Here is a 25,191-nt window from a genome sequence, read left to right as displayed (position 1 = left end):
CGACGGTCACGGCGTCCGGGTCCCTCGGCTCTGAAAGCCACGCTCGGGTCACCGTACCTTCACAAAGCAGGCGGTGTTGGTGTGCCGAGCCGGAGACACAGCCGTCCGTCCCTCGGGGTCACTTTCTCACACTTTCACACGCTCCTTTCGCTCCGCCGGTCGAGTCTGGCCTTTTACGCTACTCGTTGACTTTTCGCTATAGAAGGAGCATGCGTTCCGGAGATTCTAAACAGAGCGCATAAATCTCACACGTTCTGACCCGTCCTGTGATTTACTCAGGAATTTATTGACAGTGGATTTGTTCAGTAACAGAACAGTCTCAGAACTCTGTGAATGAGTAACAGGGGGTTTAACAGGGAGTAACAGGGGCTTCAGACTGACATCATGAACAGCGCTGATCTCCTGATCCTCTCTGAACTGCTTTCACCATCAGTCAGTGCGACGGAACCCGTTAAAAGAAGCCAGTTCAGGGCCTGTACCGTAACCGAGACCCCCACATAACTTCACCAGAGATGATGATTGTACTGACGTCTGTCTGAAATCCCCTTAGACCCGCCCCATTACGCCCCGCCCTGGAACCTACAGCCGAGGTTAGTCAGCTACCGCGTAAAGAATGTCGTTACTTTTATCTTCTCCAACCGGAGCAGAGGGAGAGGTTCTCACAGAGCGGAGAGAGAACCCGTAGCCCGTTATTTACATAACGTTTTCACAACAACAACATTTTCGAATAGAAAGAATCATCATGCAACACGACTGACGTTAGGACTGTCATTCCTGAAGAGTCTGTCTCCATCAGGGATGGCTGGATGGATGGAAAGGAAGGAAGGAAAGAAAGAAGAGTAAGGAAGAAATAAAGGACGTAAAGAAAGAAGGAAAAACAAATATACAAAAATAAAGACGGAATGAAGGAAAGAACGAATGAATGAACAAAAGAAAAGGAAATAAAGAATGACAGAACGATGAAGGAAGGATGGAAGAAGGAAGGGAAGGAAGACAGAAGGAAAAAGACAGACCCTCTGAGCTTCTCGGCAGAACTTCTGAGGGACGTTTTTCGGGTTTTTTTCGGGTCAGTTTGAAATTTCGGGAGTTGCGGTGGTCATGTGACTCACCAGCAGGCCAAGATGCTGGCGGAGGTGAAGAGGATGATGGGAACCGGGTAGGAGGCGCACAGCAGACCGTGCCGGTAGAAGGCGGCCGAGATGTTCTGGCGGAGCCGCTCTCTGACCGACATCATCCTGGAGGTCGAAGGTCAAAGGTCAGCTGGCAGCCATCGGGCTCCTGTGTTCCAACTGGGCAGCACCGGAGTTCATCCGGGCACCTAACACACACACACACACACACAGAAACACGCCCTTAATAAATGCGACATACAAATAACGCACTGAAATTCTCCTCTAATTACAAACTCTCTCGTCCTGCCGCACTACACAACCCCCATTCTGTTCGTTCTTTCTTTCTCTCCTTCAAACTCTCATTTGTTCCTTCTTTCGTCCTTTCTCTTTCATTCCTAACGACGTATTTTCTCTTCATTCTGTCCTTTTCCTCTTCGTCCTCAGTCGTTCGGCGTGGCGTAAGAGGAGTAAAACACTTCGGGACGTGCTGTTATGACACTGGGGGGGATAATGGTACATTTGGGATCCAGAGGTGACAGTAAGTCGACTCGATCACACCACAGAGTTGATTATTGTACTACAGCAGCACAACACACACTGTGTGCACTTTATTCCTGACTTCTACACAAAACATCAGTGTCTCACACAAACGAGGACCCTAACCCTGTTCAAAACACATTCATCACTTAAACACATCATAAATACCCACATTTCATCAGATTCATCAACTCATAATGCCTCATAATGACTCATATTTTCCCCCAAGGGACTTTATTCAGACTTGATTCAGATTTTATTCAGTAAACAAACTCGGTGATGCAATGAGACACAATCTCAGCTCCCTGAGCGCCAAAATAAGAGAATTCACTCGACCCAGCCATCAATTTACTAAAACTCCTCTTAAATCAATAATAAATAAAATACTAGGCGTTGCAAATTATTACACATTTCTTTCATATTCCTTCATTCTGAGATAATCCTACACCAGGAATAAACACACACACACAAACACACACACACACACAGGTTTAAGTTTTGTTAGCCGTTAATAGAATTTTAAGCACACAAAACCATCAGTATTCATTCACTTGAACCCGTTCCCATGGAGTTAGCTGGTAAGCTAGCTAGCATAGCATTAGCCGGCTAATAAGCTCAGCAAAAAAAAACCCCGATCTGTTTAAAAGCGTATTCGATTATTTAAACATCACATTTTGTGAACTAACAGTGGTTTATTTATCTGCTAATAAGATGTCTTTTATTTATTTTTATTTTTATAGGGGGGAACCGGATCTAGACATCTTCCTCGCGGCTAAAACGGTTAGCATAGGCAGTACTGTTAGCACTCATGCTTTCCCAAGCTGCAAGTGCGCTTAGGAACCAAAATGTCACCAAATTCTCATCATTTAAACTGCAGGAAAGTCAAACTCACCCGAAACGGATTCTCTCCTTCCTTTACACGCGATTTATTTCACAATCTGGCTGTTCTGTGCTGCGGGGGGAGTTTTTTCTTACTTTCTTTTTTTTAATAAAGCAGGGTATTGAAGCACAGAGTCGAATATATGCACTATTTTGACAGACTCATGTTAGCTGTGTGTGTGTGTGTGTGTGTGTATACACAACATGAACCCTCAACTTCAACCTGCCATCAATAAAACACACACAAACCCCGCCATCTTGTGGTCACTAAAGAAAAAGGTAGCTATTTTCAGCGAATCAGATCATTCGACTCAGAGTCTATTCGTATCGATGAGCTAAGCCAGGTGATCCGATTCACTGTAATAAGCAAACTGTTTCTTTAGAGTGTTTGCTCTTTCAGTGAATAATTGGATTCAGTGTCGATTCAGTTGCCCCTTTCAGTGAATCAAATCATTTGACAAATTTGAGTCGTTTCGTATCGATGTGCTGAGCCGAATGATCTGATTAACTGAAAAGAGGAAACCGAATCAGATCACTTGGCTCAGCTTATTAAAAAGAGTCGACCCTGAGTCAAATTGTTTACTGAAAGCGCAAAACTCGCTAAAGAAACAGTTGGCGCTTTAGAGTGAATGGGATCATTCCACTCAGAGTCGATGATTCAGTCGCCCCATTTACAGTGAATCAAATCATTCAACTCATTTGAGTGGTTTCGTAACGATGTGTTGAGCCGAATGATCTGATTCACTGAAAAAAGGAATCTATTTCTTTGGTGACAGTACTCATTTAAGTGAATCAGATCATGCAATTCAGAGTCGACTCGTACCGACCAGCTGAGCCAAGTGATATGATTCACTGAAAAAGTGAATATGATTCACTTTAGCGAGTTTGCTCTTTTCGATAAAATGATATATAATTTGACTCAGAGTCGACTCTTTTAAATGAGCTGAGCCTAGTGATCTGATTCAATGAAAAGAACTGTTTCATCAGCAACAGTTGACTTTTTTCTTTTTTTTTTACATTGAATCATCATTTTCCATAATCCTTGGCTGTTCTTTTAATTCAGTATAAATGAACTGATTCAAAAGGAATTCACCAGATTCACCTTCTATTTTACAATAAAATTTATCACACGTCCTCCAATAATTCTGTTCAATGGATGAGCGTAGAGATTTGTTTAAGAAATATAAAGACATCAAGATATCTTTGAAAATTATGAAGGAAAATATATTTATATGAAAAGCCTAAAGAAGTTTGAGAGCCATCAGAGTTCGAGTAACACAATGAGTCCGAGTAACACAACGAGTCCTCCATCATCATCATCATCATCATCATCATCATCTTTATCAGTCTTCATGGTGAGCTGTTAAAGCACGGCACTCGAGGTTCCCGGTGCAAAGAAGGACACGCTTTTATCATAAACTTTGTACTGAAAGATCTTTCTCTGGCTCTGCACGTTCTCTCCTGTTCCTCTCCACCAAATCTCCACCTGAAAAACATCACACACGTTCGTAGATAACACCGAGTGACGAAGTGGAGTGAGGAAGTGGAGTTTGGAGTTTATTGTCACCCAAAAGTTGATCATTTTTTTTGAACACGTCATGCTTTTTTAAAATGTTTGCAGTGACGTTGAATTCTGTGGAACATCCATGAAACAGTTTAGTTCCTCATCTCACTGACGTGATGTGCAGCTGCGCTACCGTCACAGCTGCTGTTATAGAAAATGAATCAACACCTTCTGACCAATCACAATCCAGAATTTGATTGTAAGAGATGAAGTGTGTGATGATTCCTATACCTGGTGTGTGTTCGTGTTCGTACCTGGCCGTGGATGTCCCTGCAGTAACCGGTCTGAAGCCCCTCCACACGCAGAGACAGGGTGCACTGATGACTCAGAGCCCGCAGGAGATGGCTGGAGCTCTCATCATCATCATCATCATCATCATCATCATCGTCATCGTCACATCGTACCAGAGTTACAACAGAGCCCTGCACACCACACACACACACACACACACACACAGCAGTTTAATCTGAACTGCTAACTCCAGATCACGCGCGCGCACGTGTATGTGTGTGTGTGTGTGTGTGTGTGTGTGTGTGATGAACCCACACCTGGAGCTGGGAGCAGATGGTGGCCTGACAGTAGTGTGTGAAGTCCAGAACAGCTCTGACGCTGACGCCCAAACTCAGCAGCACACTGATATCATCCACGATCAGCACCGGGGGAGAGTTCGAGTCCGCCTCGGCCTCGGCCTGACTCAGAGAGGCACGCACAAACTCAAACAGAGCTCTGAGCTCCGGGACCGGGGATCTGAACAAACGAAAACACACACACACACACACACACACACACACACACACACACACACACACAATGCCATCATGATAGTGCACAGGGAGAGATGGTCACATTAATGTCTGAGGCAGATTTAAAAACAACAGACAGACAGCTGGGCAGACAGACAGACCAATACAGACAGACAGACAGACAGAAACAGACAGATAAGAGATAGACAGAGAGACACTCAGACAGACAGACCAATAGACAGAGAACAAACAGAGATATAAATTAGACAGGCGGACTGTCGGACAGTGAGAGTGAGATAATGAGATAAATAAGCAGAAAGACAGAATTAACAAAAACTAAGAGAGACAGAGTGTCGTGTAGTGTAGAGTAACGAAGAGTAAAAATAGACAGATCATTTAATACATAGCAGTAATAAATGCAGGTAAGCACAGTGAGTGAAAGAGGAAGTGTGTGTGTGTGTGTGTGTGTGTGTTTGACCTGAGATAATCGAACATCTGCGCTACATCACCGCCGGTCTGGTCGAGCATCACCGCAGCCGAGGCCTTCAGAGCTTCTACAAACACCAGCTGACCTTTCTCTCTCGCCTGCACCAGATTCACTCCCTGTAACACACACACACACACACACACACTTATTAATACAAGTATCTATTTCATCATTAGTAATAAATAATTATGTACATGACGCTCTGATAATATCTTTGAGCATATCTGATGATCTTTTACACGTCGATGTGTAAAACATCAGCTTCATTAAAGCGGCAGTAAATGAAATGAGATGTGTACTCACCAGCCTCTGAGCCACGGCGCTGTAGTGACTGAGCGACTGCACCAGGCCCACAAAACACACTTTACAGCCAGCTGCACAAAAATAACATCGCCACAACACAAACACAAACAACACAACGTCTCACTGAGAGTAAAACCAAGACTAGACTTCAGGACAGTTCTACACAAACATCACTTTTAAACTGAGCACTTAACTCTAAATAAAGTACATTTACACTTCAACCGCTTTACTGTGAGATTACACACACACACACAACATAACTCACATACACACAATCAACAACAATATACACACATACACAACACACAAAACAACACAACTCTCAAATAACAATACACCACACACACAACAACAATAAAAAACAGAACACACACACACCCGCAATTACAAAAAAAACCCATCAAAACACACCTAACTTAACACACAGACAATACACAACACACACACCCAACAATATACACATACAAACATCAACAATATTCACAACAGCTGAAAACACAAACACAACACACAGAAACAACACAACATAACTCACACAAACAACAATAACACAACATACACAACACAGCCTAACTCATACAGCCAGCAACACAACACACAAACATACACACACATACACAACAGCCAAAATCACAACAAATACGACACAACTCTCACAAACAATAACACAACACACACAGACGTCAAATCCGTAACACAACATTCACATCCCACATTAACGCATAAACAAAACCACCGCTCTAGAATCGGAATTCTCCTGCTTCTCTCACTATAAAACACGTTCCAGTCTCTTTAGAATAATAATAATAATAATAATAATAATAATAATCATCATCATCATCATCATTTTAATAAATTCTAAAAATAAAATCAAAAACTAATTAGAGTCAGTTGCTTCCGACCATTAAAGAAAGAAAATTACAGAAACACATCACAATACCTGCGATGTCTCAGAACTGTGTACTGCGGCGTAATTTATCACGATACCACGTCATCATAATCACCAACATTATCCCTTATTTTTATTTATTATTATAATTCTCACCCTTCAGATAAAAGCTGAGGTAGTGATGGATGAGGAAAGACGCATCTGCCTTCCTGTCTGACAGCAGGATAAATTCTCTCTACACACACACACACACACACACACACACACACACACACACACACGCACACACAGAGAGAGAGAGAGATAAAATCCCATCACACTCCATTATAATTATGAGAATGAATCAGAATTATAATATCCATGAACAAAGGAGAACCCCAGGAGTTCATGTACCTGTGTGACGTCATCAGGGCTGGTGTTGAGGATGCTGTTCAGCTCTACAAACATATTCTCTCTCTCTCTCTCTCTCTCTCTCTCCGTCTGTCTGTCTCTCGACCAAGCAGGAAATACTTAAATACCTGATTAACATAAACACACACAAACAGAAGGAGGAAAAATTAAATTAGCTTCACTTTCTAGCGATAAAAACAAACAGAAATAAAAAACATTACGTCTATAAATGATGTGTAGTACCTGTATACATGTGGACTATAAAGCCAGGCTGTAAACACAGAACAATAACATTAGATCCAAGTTCTGTGAATTTTCAGCACAGACACAAACCCACGACAAATACAGTTCTGCTTCTTCTGCGTTAATGTTTTCCACACTTTCCCTGCACGTGCTGCCATCTGGAGGTCATTCCAGGAACTGCAGAACTCAACTACACCACAGCGCTATAGTATATTATACACCGACCAACCGTAACTTTAAAACCACCTGTCTAATGCAGTGTAGGTCCCCGTCTACTTCAAAACAGCTCCGACCCGTCGAGGCATGGACTCCACAAGACCTCTGAAGGTGTGCTGGAGTATCCGGCACCGAGACGTTAACAGCAGAACCTTTAAGCTCTGCAGGTTGTGAGGTGAGGCCTCCGTGGATCGGACTTGCTTGCCCAGAACATCTCACCGACGCTCGATCGGATCGAGATATGGGGAATTTGGAGGCCGAGTCAACACCTTGAACTCTTTATGTTCCTCAAACCGTTCCTGAATAAATATAAATATAAAATATTCTGCAGTGTGTCAGAGAGCATTATCCTGCTGAAAGAGCACACTGGTTACCATTAGGGAATAACGTTGCCATGAAGGGGTGTACACGGTCTGGAGCAATGTTTAGGTAGGTGATACGTGTCAAAGTAACATCCACATGAACACCAGGACTCAAGGTTTCCCAGCAGAACATTGCCCAGAGCATCACACTGCCTCCACCAGCTTGCCTTCTTCCCATAGTGCATCCTGGTGCCATCTCTTCCTCATGAAAGCCACACACACACACACACACACACACACACACACACACACACACACACACACACACACACACACACACACACACACACACACACACACACACACACACACACACACACACACACACACACACACACACACACACCCGGCCTCCACATGATGTAAAAGAAAACATGATTCATCAGACCAGGCCACCTTCTTCCATTGCTCCATGGTCCAGTTCTGATGCTCACGTGCCCAGTGTAGGCACTTTGGGCCTACTTCAAACACTAGGAGGAACTTATGAAGACACCAAACTGTCCTGAGAAATAAAGTGATTCCCAGACAACGTTCCAGTGATCGGTTGTTTGGTAACATTTACATTCATACAGATGAGTAAATCAAGCTCCACTGTGTCCTAGTGCAAAACTCAACAAGTGAACCTTGTGTACAGGGAGATTGCAGAGAGACACCAGACACCAGATTTAATCCTAGTGCAGCTTTAATTAAATATCTATAATGCATTAGACAAAGTGATGTGTGAAGGTTTGGCATCAAAACTAGCTGAACGGAGGATTTGGCCGAGGCTCTAAACGTCCAACTGATTGATCTGGAAGTCCATAAATTCAGATCTGAGAAGCTACTGGAAAAAGGAGGTACAATACAGACACACAACTCTCATTTTCATAATAAAATTAACCACTGGTGCTTTTACGTTCTCTGATAAGACAGATGCAAGATGGTGGTATTCACGTACACGTCTTTCTTAACCGGCTTAAGGCAGGCGATCCATTCAACGTGGAATTTACAAAGAATTACAAAGTTAAAATGCACCAAAAAAATAAAATAATGTGGCACAGGTCGGTGGCGAGGAATTTTTACTTGGTCCCAGTCCACTAGGTCTTGAAACTCACGGCATATCAGATAAACCTGGTCACTAGGCATGTGCATAATATGTTTAGAGTTTATAAGGAGACTGCTCCAGGATAAAGCTCTCTTACTTTAGGTATAATTCCATTCACATATAAAGAGTTCTGTGGGGGGGAAAAAAGGCAAAAAACCAACATGGCCGTCAAAATCGTCACTCTGATTACTGAATAACGCTTTCAGTTTAAATGGAACTCGTAAACATTTTCAACATTCGAAGTCACACATAAGACACTCAAATTTCAGCTGATTAACGTTGTGGGAATAAATACGGCTAATGCCTGAAGCTAAAACCATAACCAGCTAGCACACGGCACTTAAAAGTCATTTATACGGACATTGTAAAGGCACAGTGATCGTGGAAACGAGACAAAATTATCAAGAACGTCAACATTTTCCTCAGATCTGCTGGTTAATTTCTAAGAAATGACTTCCTAAGACTAAAATTACACCATAAAATGTTTTAACCGCTAACTGAACTTGCGCCATATTCAAAAATGTCGGTGCTAATAAAATTTTTTTAAAAAAACAAAACCTCAATATAAACATATCGCTATATGTTTATATGACTATAGGGATATTATGTACGAAACGCGATGGAATTTAGACAATTTATCACGACGAACATTTCGTATCGGCACATTTTGTATCGGTCTTGATCGTGCTGGACGACATAAAACAGTTCACTGGAAACAAAATGGACAAAATAATAAGATGAGGTGAAAAGAAAACAGCACACGTTAAATAACATTAAAACATTAGTATCTCCCAGTCTCTGGTTGAGGTCTGTACCTTGTTAGGGTTATAAATGCTTGAACATGTGACTGCTAGCAAACCGCTACACGTGGCCAGCTCAGTCCAAATCCTGTATTTTTTTTTTGGGGGGGGGGGGGGGGTAAAATTTTTTCCTGCATTACATGGCAAAACAAAAGCAATAAACTTAAAAAAACTAATTATATATACGCATATATATGCATGCACACACTTGATCGGCCAACTATAACATCTAGACTGCTGAAGTAACTTTATTAGCTATCAAGCTAGATCATTAGAAAGTTAGGCAGCTAATACGACTGATCGGAGTGTGCGGCTTCTTGCTGCTGAGGTTCAGGTTGTTGTTCTTGAAATATTCTTGTTCTGAAAGTGGCCACTCGTGTGATATTAAATCATTATTAAAGCATTAAAGGCCAAAAATGAAATGTACACTTTTAAACGGTCGCAAAGTTTAAAGTTGCGATCCGCGTTTGATTCGATAACCGTTTATGTAAAAAATTTTTTTAAAAAGACGGTATCATTATTCAGTTAAAATTTTCACCCTTTTGTATTTTCTGACCAAAAAACATCTTTTGCCCACAATGGGATTGTCCCACCCCCACCCCAAAATCTGGTGCATCGCTAATAAATACAGTTAAACAATTGTCTAATGTTAGCTGAGTCGAACATACGCTGATTTTATTTCACACCAATGAACTCAAAACACTCTCCACGCGCCATTGCAGAACGCGAAAGGGGCGTGGCTTCCAGCGGGTCAATTAACGTCCGAGAGTTCAAAACACCTTCGCGGCTGTCAATCGTTCATGTCGATCGGTTTATCTGTTTGTTTTTTTGTATTTATTGTGAGGAAAAATAATAACATGGCGTATTTTTGAGCACAGGATGGCACGTCTGAGCTTTTGTTCTGGACATACGTGCACGTTTCACTTTTGGCCGAAAGCGCTCCTTTAACGTAAGGTTTGACAGAGGCAACGTAAAGCTGAATCAACAGATCGTCATGGCAACTGAAACAAACATATCTGAATATCAATATCAGACTGAATTCTGGCACAGAGGCGGGCGATACGGCAATAAAAATAATCACGTAGCGCTTCGGACATTTTCCAGATACACGATACATACATCACAATATTGATTTAGTTTATTTTGTTTATTTTTTTGTTGGAACACAGGATGCTGTCGAATATTTTTCTTTTCAGTGCTTACACTTTACAGAAGCTAGGATCGGTCTAGATCTTTCACGACACATGCAAATGGGTTTAGTGTCTAAAAGACGATACAGACGATATCCGAGATATATCACGATAAATGATCAAATATTGTCATATCGCCCGCGCCGGATATGCCGTATGAGTGCCAGAAAGGGGCCAGGAACCTTGTTTTAGGAGTAAAAAAAATTCCATACTGGTTCAAATGATACTAAAATACAAGCTACATTATGGTGTGTGTGATGTCGAAGGGTCACAAAGATGTGGTTTCTCCAGTGTAGCTCTGAGCTGATGAACAGCGCCTTCTTCAGTCCGGGCTGTTCCTCTGAGATGAGACTGCAGTGTGGAGAGCAGCGTGTGGGCGTGGTTTCGAGTCAGTCTTGCCGACGCCCACCTGTTTGGCCCCGCCTGGCCCCTGCTCTTCTCCTCCTCCTCCTCCTCCTCCTCCTCCTCCGTGCCTCTTCCATCGTGACAGTATGGGCGATGATGACAACGTTCAGTACAGGCTCCAGTCACGGCGCAGACGAGAGAAGGAAAGTCCCGAGGACGAAGACGGGGCTGAGGATGAGGATGAGGATGAAGAGTCGACGGGACCCAGCTGCTTTCCACACACGCACTCTCAGTCCATCTTCTCCTTCTGGACCAGCCTGGGCGCGTCAACGAAATCTCGGCCGTTGAAGAGGATCACGCCGGCCGTGACCACGCTCGCCATGCCCCAGAACAGCACGTACGCTAATGTCTCCGTCCACGTCTCACCTGTGGGGAGGGGCGGAGTTTCAGACACGTCAACACACACATCCATCTAAACGCCTAAAACGTGCCGCTGAATTCTGGACTCTGATTGGTCAGAAGGTGTAGATTCATTTTAATATTAAATGTAGAGATAAATGGATAAAGTACCGGCCATGAGGAGGCAGATAATACACATGGAGAACGCCACCACCATGATGATTGGCAGCTGAAGGGCAAAACACAAACACGCTGATTAGAGGACACACAAAAGTTAACATGGGCGACTCTGCGCTCACGTGTGTGTGTGTGTGTGTGTGTGTGTGTGTGTGTGTATATGTGTGTGTGTGTGTGTTTCTCACCGTGAGGAACTTCCAATCTTTGGCTTCATGGAGAGTAGTGCTCATGTCCGCTTCATCCACGGCGTAGTTTCCTAAAAACAGATCGATGGAGTCCTGTACGAGAGAAAAACGAAAGTAAGAAAGACAAGATAGTGATGAGTGTGTGAGTGAGTGTGTGTGAGAGTGTGTGTGTGCGCGCGCGCGCGCATGTGTGCAGGCCGATCCTCACCTGTCTGAATCCATCTGAGAAGTTGTTCTTGTAATATCTGATCATCGAGTTCCAGCCGTCCATCACCAACCCCCACTGCGTCCTCTTCCCTGTCCTGCACACACACACACACACACACACACACACACACACACTTTGTATAGAAATAAAAGAGAATACAAAGTGTATAATTTTGGACCTGCTAGGTGCCTCACCGTGTGAAGTCTGTCTTCAGCGCTCCTGTACCAGCGTACTGCTTAGCACACGCATTAGCATTGTCGGCCCACACTACATACACACACGGTTTGAGAGAGAGAGAGAGAGAGAGAGAGAGAGAGAGAGAGAGAGAGAGAGAGAGAGTGTGTAAATACACACCATGGTGAGAAACCAGATCAGAGGAAGAGCACGTTATGAAACATACCGTGTAATAAACACTTATCTTAAACGTATTTTAAATTCTCTCACTGTTCTTGTAGATCTTCTCAAAATCAGCCTGATCCTCGATTCTCTGTCCAACATGCAGGACACCCATCCTCTACAGCCGGAGAAAGACCACGAGATAATCACGTACGTTTCACGATAATCACAACACACTCCGCATCATCCTGTTATATAAAGCGCAGTCCGAAGTTGATCGTTTTCCTAGAACGGCACGCCCCCATGGGAAGTGTTTTATTCCTCTCACACCCCCACAGCGACTGGCTAACAATCTGCTAACGTCACTTACGTTACAGCAGATATAAACCCGAGGCTGTAAACGTACATCGTGTGTTATAATCTCGAGTGATATTAGCCTCAAAGTGGACACTGTCGTCATTTCACACAAACAAAATTTGACGTTATATAAAATGAAATATATACAGCAAAATGAGTGCAGAATTAACACTTAACCCTAGACCGTGTCATATATACACACAGTAGAGCTGGGAGAAATAACCATAACGGTATTATATGAACGTCGTGATAAAATTACGTTACAAATCACACTTTTCTAAGATATCATACGTATTCTTAAATGTTTTTTAATTTCTTTTCAAGAATTACAAAGTACTGATCGGAAGCAGCTGAAGCTTTAAAGATATTTAAAAGACACTGATTAAAAACAACAGCATCCTCAAACCTTCTTTTGGTTTTCCTCAGGTTATTTTTAAAACGCAGCACAACTATTACTATTTTTCTGGAAGTTTCTCACCAAATATTAACACTGCAATCGTAATAAATTTTGCGCATCGTGGAAAGTGGAGAATCGCGATTATGATGTTTGTGTAAAAGGAAAACCGGATCCATGTATATTATATAGATGCTAATACTGTTGTTTCATAATTAAAACTCTACAGACACACACACACACACACACACACACACACACACACACACACACACTCCTGTAATAACACACAAACATATCATCAGATCGTGGTGTGTTCATGATGTGCCTCCACCTGCAGCTGAGCCTGAAGCGATCGTCTGGCCAGGAGGCTCTGCACCACGTTGGTCCGGTCCAGACAATCCATACAGTTGCTACGGAACGTCCCCTCCTGCTGCATTTGGACCGTTCCGGCTGAGTCCACCAGGAAGAAGCTGTTAACAGAGTTAACCATGAACTCCGCGTCTACTGAACCCGCGCTGTGCGTATCTGAGCTTCAGAGCTACAAAACTGTACCCGAAATCGGCCTGCTGCTCGGCCACGGTGTCCACCAGGATCTGCAGGCGATGCCACCTCATCCTACTGCACTCCTTATGAAAGTCAAAGGCCACGTACCTGCAGGAAGACACGAAAAGAAACACACACACACACACACACACACACACACACGATCCAGTCTGAGTGTTATGGTGCTGGGGCTTTTTTCTTCTTCCCCTTTATAAAGCCCTTAACGAGTTACTCACTTGATCATGCCGTTGCCGAGACTCTCCACCATCTTGGCGAAGGCGAGCTCGAGAGGTTTCTCAGAACCTTTCTGATTAATCTACGCAAGACACGTGCACAAATCAAAACATCGTAGTCTGTAATCTGAAGAAAACACGATACTGCGGACAAATTAGAGGCAGGAGAAGACGTGAAGTACGCACCAGGTTTAAAATGACTTGTCGGCCGTAGGTTATGATCTGCGAGTCGAAATGTCTCTGAAAACCATCCAGCTGTGGCCGAGAGAGAAAATAACGCAATACTGTCTTACACATACTCCTACACTGAAAATTTATATCTATACATACATACATACATACATACATACATATATATATATATATATATATATATATATATAAAATGTATAACAGCTCACGTGATTGCCACTCTTGCTGATCTGCGGTTTGGGTTTGTACTTGAGGTTTGGACGCTGGGACCAGAAGAACGGAATGGAGCCACGGGTCTGAGGGAATGGATCAGATCTGGTAAAGATCATACATGAACTCATGATCTAGAAGAACCGGTCAGATTTTGGTTCCGTCTCGTACGACTCACCTGTACGAACGAAGCCTTGGCGCCGCTGTACTGAACGATCTGCTCCGTCTCGACAAAGTTTGCGGCGTGACCCTCGGAGTCGATCCCTGAAAAGACGGACTGATTAGCGGGACTGTGGTACCAGACGGTATCGTGCGATTAAAGGGGTTAACGCGAGCAGCGAGAGACCGAGCGAGCGAGCACCTCGGACGTAGTAGCGAACGCCGGCGCGGAAGCAGCTCCTCCTGGAGATGAGGTTCCAGTCGAAGATCTTCCCGTTGATGCAGCAGGACTTCATAGCGATGACTGAGAGCGCGTGCGGTGTTAAGGAAGTTTGAGAGAGAGAGAGAGAGAGAGAGAAAAGATCCTTTACTTCTACAGCTGCTCCAGCTGTGAGGCGGATCAGGATATATTAGTGCAGGAAACTGCTAGAACGTTCAGTGAAATCGTGAACGTGAAGAAAAATACATCGGTTTGTTCTACATGTAGCGATACGTGTTGAGTTGTGTAAGGATACAGCCGTGGATCACAGGACAGGCGAACCTGTGCAGCTGCAAAACAAACCACAGAGTGAAAAACTCAATCTATTGATGCAGGAAGGAAACAGTCATTTACTCTTCGTGCAGGTTTTACTTTTTAAATCTGATTACATGGCTGTCTGATCAATCTGTCTGATCAATCTGTCTGTCGGTCATCTTTGAACCGTCAATCTAGCTGTTCATCTGGACGATCTGTCCGTTCACCCGTCTCATCAGTCCACCCATCCGTTTGTCCAATTTGTCCACCCGTCCGTCTGATCCGCCCAGACATCTGTTCTATCAGTGCGCTGTCCATCCGTGTGGTTGATCTTCCCATCTGTCTGATCTGTACGCTCGTCCGTCTGTCCAATTTGTCCATGCATCTGTCCTCCTGTCTGTCTGACCGTCTACCCGTCAATCTCTCTCTCTCTCCATATATACACACTACCGGCCAAAAGTTTAGACACCCTCATTCTATAGTTACTTATTTTCCACTTTTAGAATAACAATAAAGTCATTAAAACTCTGGAGAAACACAAATGGAACTATGGGAATTATGTTGTGATAAAAAATCCAAAATAAATCAAAAATAATTTAGTATTTAGCATCTTCAGAGTAGACACAGTTTTTGCCGAGAATTTCCAGAAATGCATTCTGGGCGTTTTCTAGAGGAATTTTGAGATGAATTTTAAACAGTATTAAAGGAGTTCACACCTACGCCGGACTCTTATCGGCTGCTCTTCCGAATATTCCTCTCCGGGTCGTCTGTTTAAACCAATATTTCTTATGCGTAAATAAATTTCTAATGAAAGAAATGAATATGTCGGCACGATTATATTTTTGTCTACAACACCGATTTCACACATTTAATCATACACCTTCAGATCAATAGGGTTTTGATTATGAGAAAACAGCTCAGTCGGGTGTCCACAAACTTTTGACCGGCCGTGTGTGTGTAGATATATATGACTGACAGCCAGGCAGGAAGAAGCATTGACCAGACAGACAGATCTTCAGTAGGATGTTGAGCAGCTGTGTGTTTACCTCAGGCTGTGTGCTGAAGTCTCTTAGCAAGTAGCCGTTCCACACAAACCTCTGATCCGCCTACACGCCACAAAATACACACAAATACACACAAATACACACACACAAATAAACACACAAGTTCAAACTTGTCTTTGTTTTACAAAATCACACCCTCACATACACCTCTCTCTCTGTCTCTCTCTCTCTCTCTCTCTGTCTCTCTCTGTCTGTCTGTCTCTCTCTGTCTGTCTCACCCTCTCCAGCAGACTCATCTCCTGAAACTCGGGGCTGGTGTTGGCGAGGCGCTGCAGGGTGTGTGTGAGGTCGTAGTCGGTGGCGAAGTAAAATCCGTCTGTGTTCAGGACGTTGTTGATCATAGCGAGGAAGGCTTTGTTGTCCTGCATCTAAACGATCAAGAAAAACATTACAGAAGCTTAATTTTTTTTAAATGCTTGTTAAATAAGTGCAACAGGTTCAACAAAACGGACATTACGCCCTGTACCGAGACTAAACTCTGAGATAACTCAACCCCAGAACGCTTCCAGACCTGCGTGTCTGTGAGGTGCAGCACCGTCTTCTTATAGGAGATCACGTCGAACTCCACGGCCTTCCACACGGCGTGTCCCAGCAGATCCCCCACCTTCCTCTTCTTGGTGATGACGATGAGGTACGTCCCTATAGCAACGGGATCACATTAGAACTACTTACGCTGGTTAAATCATGCTAGCTGCAAACTAGCCTTCGGTTAGCGTTGGCGTTTTAGAACAGAGAGTGAGAATCGCTCCTGACCTGCTACCAGCCGTATCGTTCCCATGATGCCGCATATCGGCCGGGTCACTGCTGAAGGAGGGATGTCCTTCATCCCTGCAGCACAAACACAGGAGGAAAGTGTGTCCTGGAATTATTATTATTACTCTTCCACCTGCTATAACAAATTTATACACTCAGTTATAGTTAAAGGGGTGGAGCCACACCCCCTTCACTGTGACTGACAGACCCAGAGGCCACACCTCCTTCACTGGGACTGAGAGAGTTAGCTCATGTTAGCCAGCTAACTCAGCGTAGCAGTGACTAATATCTCTATTATTCTATTTATGTAAATTACACATCGGATTAGACTAGATTAAATCAATTTAGATTAGATGTCCCTGTAGATTAGTGCAGTTTATATCAATGTCCCTGTAGATTACATTAATCTAGATTAATTTAGATTGGACATCCCTGTAGATTAATTTAGATTAGATCAGACTAGACATCCCTGTAGATTTTATTGGATTACATTAGATGTACCCATAGATTAGATAGCATTACTCCTACCCGTAGATTAGATTAGACTAGATTCTATGTCCATGTAGAATACATTACGTTGGTCGTCCCAGTAGATTAGATTACATTAGACATCCCTGTAGGTTAGATTACATTAATCATCTGTGTAGATTAGATTAGACATTTCTGTAGATTAGATTACATTAGTCATCCCTGTAGATTTGATTGGATTAGCTGTCCCTGTAGATTAGACTGGATTATAATAAATTACATTAATCTTCCATGTAGATTAGATTAGATTAGATTAGATTAGACACCCCTGTTGAATGAAGAAACTCAGCAGCGTTCGTCTCGCAGCGTTTCTCCTGTCCTACCTATCAGCGTCATCTCCGTAGACACCCGGTCAATAGCGAGGACTTCGTTAGCGCCATCGTCACACGCCTCGATGTAGAACTTCTCAGGCGCCGTGTGCCTACAGGGGAAAGGAGACACAGGTGAGGGGAAGAGTACGTTAACGAGCACGGTATCGCCGTTACCACAAACACAGACGATCAGACAAAACCTGTTGGGTTGCGTTTGATTTGAGATTTTAAGCGCTAGTTTTATCCTGAATCCACGATGCGGTCTATCTGTCAATCCCACCTTCTAACCACGCCTTCCTACATCACCCACAATGCTGTTCGGTGACCTGACGGATTAAGCCCTCGTTCCATGTCTACATTAAAAGAGTGATGCAGCGGCGCTTTAGTGCTTTAATCATCTCATAGATCGCGAACTACTCTCTCTGTCGTATAGCTGCATTGCATTCTGGGATATCGAGTCCAGCATGAGCAGCAAGTTTTGTTTTGAGGAGCAAACACCAAAACGTGAGCGTTATCCATTTCTACTGAGTGTGTTGAACGTTTTTCTCCTCTTACTCCTCATTATAACTGCACAAACAATAACAATCTCAAATCCTGTGACATCACAGCGACACACAACTGCTGACTGATCACAGGACTAACACAAATACAACTCCAACCAACAAATTCTCCCCGAGCACATCATAATTCTTTCAATATCATCATATCTCATGTGTTTCAGGAAAATGTGGGCTTTTCCTCTAACAGTGCATACTGCACCAAAACTCCTCAAGCAGCAACATATGGCTTGAAAATATTGGGTTTACTTAAATATCCATAAAAATCCACAATCATTCAAAATAAAATAAATAGTCCATTGATAATCAGTTTAAAGACTGTGAAAGTGTGAAAAGAAAGATCTTTGCTTTATAAAACACCTCAAAGCTGCTCTTATGTGTTCATGGGCTGTGCTGAGACCTTGCAGATGACTAACAAGTTGCTGGAGAGGTAAACTCGAGTCTGTGTGAATATTATTGTGTAAAATATTTCTGTCATCATCCAGAAATCCGTCTCACTGCCTGCCATCAGTTATTTCTCTCCTTTACACACCGTCAGCATTACATTAGCGAAGATGCACAGCGTTACAGGGAAAAGAACTTGTTTGCTAGCAGACCAAATGCTAAGTTTCTCTTCTAAAATGTAAAAACTAACGCGTTTCGTACAAACACGAACAAGCAGAAATGACACACAGCAGTCTGAAGTTATAAAGCGCTAACAGTCAGTTACGTGGCTAAAGTGAACACTTACAAACTGAAGCTGTTGTAGGTGGCCGCCATTTTGATTCCTCTGAGGCTCCGCCCACCGTGACGTGGCACTCAATACAACGGCGTTACATCAGATATAGATTAGATATATTAAAAATATATATAATATAACTCTTTTCATTTGTAAAATATTTCCTGTTCCATTCTAGTGTATCACCTTTATTTTTCAAATATAACTCTTATAAAAATATATACCTGTTTGTGGGGTTTTTTTAACGTGAGTAGGAAAATCCAGATTTTGTTTATTTAAATCAATTAAATTATGTATTTGCATATAACATTTTATAATAGATTTTTATTTTTGATTTCACTGAACATTCCATTTTTTAAAAATCATTTTTAAAAGTTCGCAATGAATGGAAAGTGTTTAAAAATGCATCAACAAAAATATTTATTTGTACCCTGACTACTTTTTTTCCCCCCTATTTATTCATTAACTCATTCGCTCATTATTTTAAAATTCATTTCCAAATATATCATAAATTTTTGACAAATGAATGAAATAAAGCACTATTTTTAGGAGTATTTTTAAAGAAAATATTTAAAATGTTAAAACTCTTGCATAACACTTCTTACAACCACATTTATTTATTTTGTTTTAAAACTATAATAAATATAAACAGATTCAAATTTTTTTATTACAGTTCTTTGTTTGAAGGTGGGAATTTACCTCTTTTTAGATACCTCTTAGTATCTTTCTAACATACATCTTTTTTATGTTAGTTAATTTAATAATAATTATAAAGTTAATATACTATACTATGAATAAGTCATTTTTTATCTAAAAATAATTACCAATATACTTCACTTGCTCATTTTAAACATCTCACTAAAAACTTTTCACAACATTTTAAACTAAAACATTTTGCAGAGCAGTAACTGTAGGTAACAACATTTCTTGTCTAAATTATTTTTCTTTTTCATTATTGACATGTTTGACTGGGTCGTTAGTAGTAGAAAATAAATCTTTATAATAAAGCACAGACACAGCAGCACAAACTGTCCATTCTGATTTGTAGTGCAGGTTTCTTGAAACAATTTCAGCTAAATAAAAACAATCACTGGTCAAAATATTGTAAAAAAGTGTATGTTTTAGTAACTGAATAATGGCAACGAGTCATTTGTGAGTCAAAAGAATCGACTCATTGTTGAGATGAGCCAAATGAATCTGACTCACTGAAGAGAGTCACATTTCCCATCACAGACATTTTGTTTCTTGGTACTTAAAATCACAAGTCACAAAATGATGCAAAAAAAAAAAGTATTAACACCCTTTAAAACAAGGGGATATAAATATCATTTCAGACCTCTAATCCAATACAAGATCTAAAAAACAAACAAAAAAACAAAACAAAAAGAAAACACAAACAAAAAGAACATTTCTTGAGTTCTAAACAGATTAAAAAGGTCATCTTTGTGGCTCGGCGCTTTCCTCCAGAGGTCAGTGTGTGTGTTTCATGCTGCTGCTCGGCTGCCGGCGGAGGAGTGTGTCGCCCCGGTCGATGTCTTTCGGCTCGTCGTAAACGGTGGATATGTGAAAATCAGGCCGAGGTTTTTTAAGCGGTTGGAAAGAGCTGAGCTTTTCCCCGTGATACCTGCAAAGAAAAACAAGTCAGTTTGAGAAAAAAACACACACCACTGCATCATTAGCGCAAGGAAATAAATAAAATAACAAAAAGAATAAAATGAAATAAATAAAGTGCACGAACTCACCCGAAGCCTCTCTTACAGTTAGGATGCTGTCCTTCGCTCTCTAAAGCCTCGGGAATCCCTGAGCGAGAATGTCCGAGTCCTTCGCCATCTTTCCAGCCCCGTTTCTCCATCAGACGCCGCCCCACGCCCTACAACACACACACAGCCTCAGCAATCAGATTTGCCGTGCACAGCATTACAGTAACACTCCGCCTGAGCGATATAATGATTTAATCGTCTCTACACGATATTACGGTGCCACGATATCCGATGACGGTTTTTTCCTCTGATTATATTTTGCGTCCAAACTCTGAAATCAAACATGGGAGTACGCTAGTACGAGTCCAAACTCGAAACTACGCCTTCTTTTACGCCATCTTTTTCTCCCCCAATAAAAACGACAGACGAGCCAATCAACGTAAGAACCTGGAATGACTGACAGTTGCATAGGCGTATTTAACGTTTCGATATTAACCGAAAGCCCCGCCCCTTTCCTCCATATCCCATGCTGTCGAGTTGACGACTAACACGCCGCCGTCCACGCTTTCTGCCACGGGAAACGTTTCGAGTCCGTTAATATGAAGGAAATCAAATCTCTCAGCGTGTATCTGCAGGGCGTATCTGTGCTTCACGAAGCTAACGTTAGACACAGGCCTACATGTAAATCAAATGATCTTTTCTTTTTTTTTTACAATAACGTTAATGTTGATCATTTAACCGAGCGATTAAATATGCTGTGTTTTTTTTTTGCTCTCCTGTGCTGGTCAGCACTCGGACGCATTCGAAAGCGTTCAAAACGTCGGCCATGTTGATTTGTATATTTCTACTTTGTAAAACGACTACATGAAAAATGTTACGTTATGGTTTTTGTTCACTATTTACTGCGCATTACTACAGAATTACCTAAAAAAATAATAATAATCCCGCATCCAGCGGACTTTTCCTGACTGTCACTGCCTGCAAGCAGCTCCTGACTACATTACTACCCCTTCCGCTATTCTCCAGAAACTAAACAGGAAGAAACGCTCGTTTTCCCATCTTTATTTAGGTTTATTATCAGCTCTGGACGACTAAATCGTTTATCATGATATATTTTTTTCCTCAAATGGTAAATGGTAATCGTGAGAGATATCAACGCGCCGAAACGTTCTTTACCTTAGTGAATTTCTCGAAGATGCCGATTTTCTGCTGGCTGCTCTCCGGCTGCTCCACGCCGTCCCTCAGTCGCTTCTCGTAGCGCATGCGGACGTAGTCTCTAGAGTCCATGTCTCCTCCGTCTGACCGGCAGCAACGTCGTAACCACGGCAACGTGCAATTAACAGAGTTAGAAATAAAGTGGCATGAAATAAAATTCTTCATGGCTCAGAGTTACTCATCATGATGACAGCTTTTCCAGTTTGTTTTTTTTTTTAAATCGTTATCGTACCTTTATCGTAGTAGACGCTCATGTCGACGTCCCAGTCGTCTGCCGTCTGCTCGTCAAAATCTACAAAAAGATCAAAACGAGTCAGGAACGAAGGGCCACGGAGTGCACACTCTTACTGCGGACTGGATTTAACTGCGGTGTAATGATCACACGGTTAACCAGCCTCACTCAGCACTTCCTGTCACGCTTCAAGGTGAAGGTCGAAGGGAATTCACCACCTCAACAGCTGTAAACATTACCCAAAGCTCCGTTCCTGAACATATACGATTAGTTAAAGAATCCGTTACACGGTGACAAAGATCATTTACAATAAATATACTCTTTACGGGTTTTTTTTAATTATAATTTCTGGTTTTTAAATCCATTTTATATACATTTTAATTATTTGTATAGTTTATTTTAATTATTTGCCATTTTTAATTGTTTATTACAGCTTTAATCTGCTTTTTTATTTTGTATTTTAACTTGAATAAGTGATAAACTTTCAGGCTTTTTAAATTAACAGTATATTATTATTATTATTATTTTTAAGCCCTTTTTTATTTATTTATTCATTTATAATATTTGATTATTTGTCATTTTTAAACAAGTTTATACAGCTTTAACATTTAATCCCTTTCTTAATTGCTTGAATTTTTAAATGTTAAATATTTGAATGATGGTTTTAGGCTTTTTAATTAAAACATTAACATTTTAATGACCTTTTTTTATTTACTTTTATTGCATTTTTTTTTACTTGTGTTAATTATTTGTATTTACTTTACTTTGTATATTTTATGCTTTAAAAATGAGGAGAAACCAACCTGGATAAATCTAAATATTTAAATGATGATTTGTCTTTGTGCTGCTAATCAGGTTGTATAAAAGCGAGTGTTAGATGTAAGTGCAGATGTTAGTGCAGATGTGCAGTGCGGTGACTGACCCCCCTCCTCCTCCTGCCAGTACTGAGCATCGGTGTAGAAGACGAGGCCTGATCCTCCTTTCTCCCACTTCAGCTCGATCTCCTCCTCGTACAGACGCTCTTTACTCCTCTCCTGAGACGTCACGTCCTCGTGCAGAGCCTCGTGTCTCTCCCATTCCTCACACCGATCATCGTCCTGACACACACACACACACACACACACCTGTACTGTTTCAGTGCAACACAACAGGAAGTGATCCGTACATAGATCCTGTGCAACTTGTTCAGCGTAGGCGTGTGCCAATATTTTTGCACCACAACAATAATAAAACCTTTAATTGTGTCTTTTATTATATTTTCATCACTGTATGAAAATTACTCACATCGTCTGGGCCTGACTCCTCCTCCTCCTCCTCCTCAATCTCCGCCCCTGCCACTGACGGGTCCGCTCTGATTGGCCGGTCCTGGTTCTCGTGCGTCCCGTCTCTAGGTTTCTCAGCGCTTGTCCGTGGAGGGACGCCCCCCGGGCCGCAGATCTCCACCCCTCCCGCAGTGAACACGCTCTCTTCTCTCGCCGCCACCACGGCGGTGTTGTAGTGGTAGGGGACGTTGCCGTAGCGACGGTGCGACCCCGTCTTGGGGAAGGTGAGGCCGAGTTTGCGGATGAGGCGCGGAGGGAAGCGACAGGACTGAATGAGCTGCAGGAACACGGTGACCGGTGTGCCCACGTTACCGGCGGGCATTAGAGCGGGCGGAGTCAGCTCGGGCAGGGCGTGTAGATCGGCTTTAGTGAAACACGCCGTGTGCGCAGTGTGACGCCTCAGCTCCGCCTTCGTCTTATACGGGAACACGTCCGGATCTGCGGCGGGAAAAGAAGCAACAGTGAGTCGGTTCACTTACAGACGGAGCTTCGTCTCTGAAACGAGCTGCAATCATTCCCGAAAATCACTTTTTAACCATCAACTTTTTTATTTTTCCAATTTATTTAATTCATTTTTTAAGTTTACATTTTTAAAACATCTTTTTACCTGTCTTTACTATATACACTATAGACACTTTTGTCAATTAAGTTAATTTCACATGCTGGCGTTCTTGATGTTGACAAAGGGCTAGAGATGAGCAGGTTCAGGTGGGGCTGGGGCTGGGGGCTGGGGCTGGGGGCTGGGGCGGGGGCTGGGGGCTGGGGCTGGGGGCTGGGGGCGGGGGCTGGGGGCTGGGGGCGGGGGCTGGGGCGGGGGCGGGGGGCGGGGTTAACTTCCGGGTCGGAATAAAAACACAGTCAGAAAGCTAAGATGAAGAAAACTAGGAGGTCTAATTACATGTCCATTTTGCGAATTACGGTTTTTCGGAGGTTCGTTCGGAACTGTTCGATTATTACAAGCTTGGGAGCACTTTTAAAAATCACAGATTGTATCTTTAATGGAAGAGAAACTCACCGGTGTGATCGGACACTTTAATCCTCCGGATCAGACACCGCTTTACGAGCCAGTTTCCCTTCGAGTCGATCCACTGATTTCCGCCGTACATCTTCACAAAGCGCTCCGCTTCTCTTCCTCTCACAGACACCACACAACAACACGAAGCTTCAGCTTTCACCTCGCTCTTTTTCTCACCTCCATCCTCCTCCTCCTCTTCTTCTTCTTCCTCCTCTGTCCTTTTCTGTGTCTGTCGCTGAGCATTTTCTGCTTCAGCTGTGTTTATTCTCACTTCCGGTCTGTGTCGGTAATGAAAACATAAAAATCCCCCGCTTTCTATAAACTGGCTGAAATAATTTCTCAGGTCGACCGAGCGAAATTTTACAGGAATGTTGTTTACCACGAAATATATTCCATTTTCGAACTCCGCGGCCGCCATCTTTGTTATGAGCTTCTAACCGGAAACCGGATGTTGTCGATTTTACAATAAAAGTCGCAAACGCAAACAAAAGTTCTTGGCACTGTACACGTACACACACACACCTCTGGAAAGAAGTCAGTAGATTTATTATAATCCATATTGAGTCAGATTTTAGTCTTTGTCTAGTGTTTGGCTTTAGTATTTTGTTATTAATTTAATTATTATTAAGGGGAAATATTTAATTTAATTTTTTTTAAAAAGCAGAAAAAAAAGGCTGAATTTATTCACTTGATTTGAAATATTTATGTAATTCTGTCTTTTT

At 42.3% G+C, this 25,191-nt stretch overlaps 4 protein-coding genes across 6 annotated transcripts in view; all 4 read right to left on the bottom strand.

The window, feature by feature from the left end:
- Nucleotides 1–2,777, bottom strand: part of scap (SREBF chaperone) — a 20,061-nt gene extending 17,284 nt beyond the window's left edge. For both annotated transcript variants that reach the window (XM_053611226.1, XM_053611227.1), the window contains exons 1-2: nt 2,542–2,777; nt 1,110–1,318 (exon numbers count right to left, since the gene is read on the bottom strand). In XM_053611226.1, coding sequence (XP_053467201.1) covers nt 1,110–1,234 — 125 coding nt within the window. In that variant the 5' untranslated portion in view covers nt 1,235–1,318; nt 2,542–2,777. The remainder of the gene's footprint in view (nt 1–1,109; nt 1,319–2,541) is intronic.
- A 244-nt stretch (nt 2,778–3,021) lies between these two features.
- elp6 (elongator acetyltransferase complex subunit 6) lies at nt 3,022–7,257 on the bottom strand. Its single transcript, XM_053611262.1, has 8 exons — nt 7,148–7,257; nt 6,908–7,032; nt 6,671–6,749; nt 5,626–5,696; nt 5,314–5,438; nt 4,641–4,839; nt 4,347–4,514; nt 3,022–4,014 (listed from the first exon to the last, which is right to left on the bottom strand). Exons 2-8 carry the CDS (start codon nt 6,959–6,961, stop codon nt 3,892–3,894), a joined length of 819 nt encoding a protein of 272 aa, XP_053467237.1. The 5' UTR covers nt 6,962–7,032; nt 7,148–7,257; the 3' UTR covers nt 3,022–3,891.
- Nucleotides 7,258–7,331: 74 nt separating this feature from the next.
- Nucleotides 7,332–19,117, bottom strand: sacm1lb (SAC1 like phosphatidylinositide phosphatase b). 2 transcript variants are annotated; one of them, XM_053611231.1, is made up of 20 exons: nt 18,998–19,117; nt 17,723–17,820; nt 16,872–16,946; nt 16,585–16,757; nt 16,337–16,486; nt 16,101–16,160; nt 15,056–15,089; nt 14,743–14,844; nt 14,560–14,645; nt 14,381–14,467; nt 14,166–14,234; nt 13,983–14,062; nt 13,756–13,854; nt 13,535–13,673; nt 12,558–12,627; nt 12,308–12,380; nt 12,114–12,207; nt 11,906–11,998; nt 11,715–11,772; nt 7,332–11,570 (listed from the first exon to the last, which is right to left on the bottom strand). In XM_053611231.1, the coding sequence occupies exons 1-20, from the start codon at nt 19,024–19,026 to the stop codon at nt 11,434–11,436; spliced, it is 1,806 nt and encodes a 601-aa protein (XP_053467206.1). In that variant the 5' UTR covers nt 19,027–19,117; the 3' UTR covers nt 7,332–11,433. The 2 variants fall into 2 exon arrangements, with proteins under 2 accessions (XP_053467206.1, XP_053467207.1); XM_053611232.1 differs by having other exon boundaries at nt 16,630–16,757.
- Nucleotides 19,118–19,584: 467 nt separating this feature from the next.
- On the bottom strand, nt 19,585–24,922 carry gpatch3 (G patch domain containing 3). The gene is made up of 7 exons (XM_053611234.1): nt 24,470–24,922; nt 23,417–23,892; nt 23,055–23,229; nt 22,133–22,192; nt 21,862–21,983; nt 20,728–20,855; nt 19,585–20,609 (listed from the first exon to the last, which is right to left on the bottom strand). The coding sequence occupies exons 1-7, from the start codon at nt 24,885–24,887 to the stop codon at nt 20,456–20,458; spliced, it is 1,533 nt and encodes a 510-aa protein (XP_053467209.1). The 5' UTR covers nt 24,888–24,922; the 3' UTR covers nt 19,585–20,455.
- Between the last annotated feature and the right edge of the window lie 269 nt (nt 24,923–25,191).

The sequence above is a fragment of the Ictalurus furcatus genome, chromosome 23, assembly GCF_023375685.1.
Source record: "Ictalurus furcatus strain D&B chromosome 23, Billie_1.0, whole genome shotgun sequence".
Classification (NCBI taxonomy): domain Eukaryota; kingdom Metazoa; phylum Chordata; class Actinopteri; order Siluriformes; family Ictaluridae; genus Ictalurus; species Ictalurus furcatus.
Note: the sequence above shows the minus strand (reverse complement) of the source record. Positions and strands in the feature narration are given on the sequence as shown.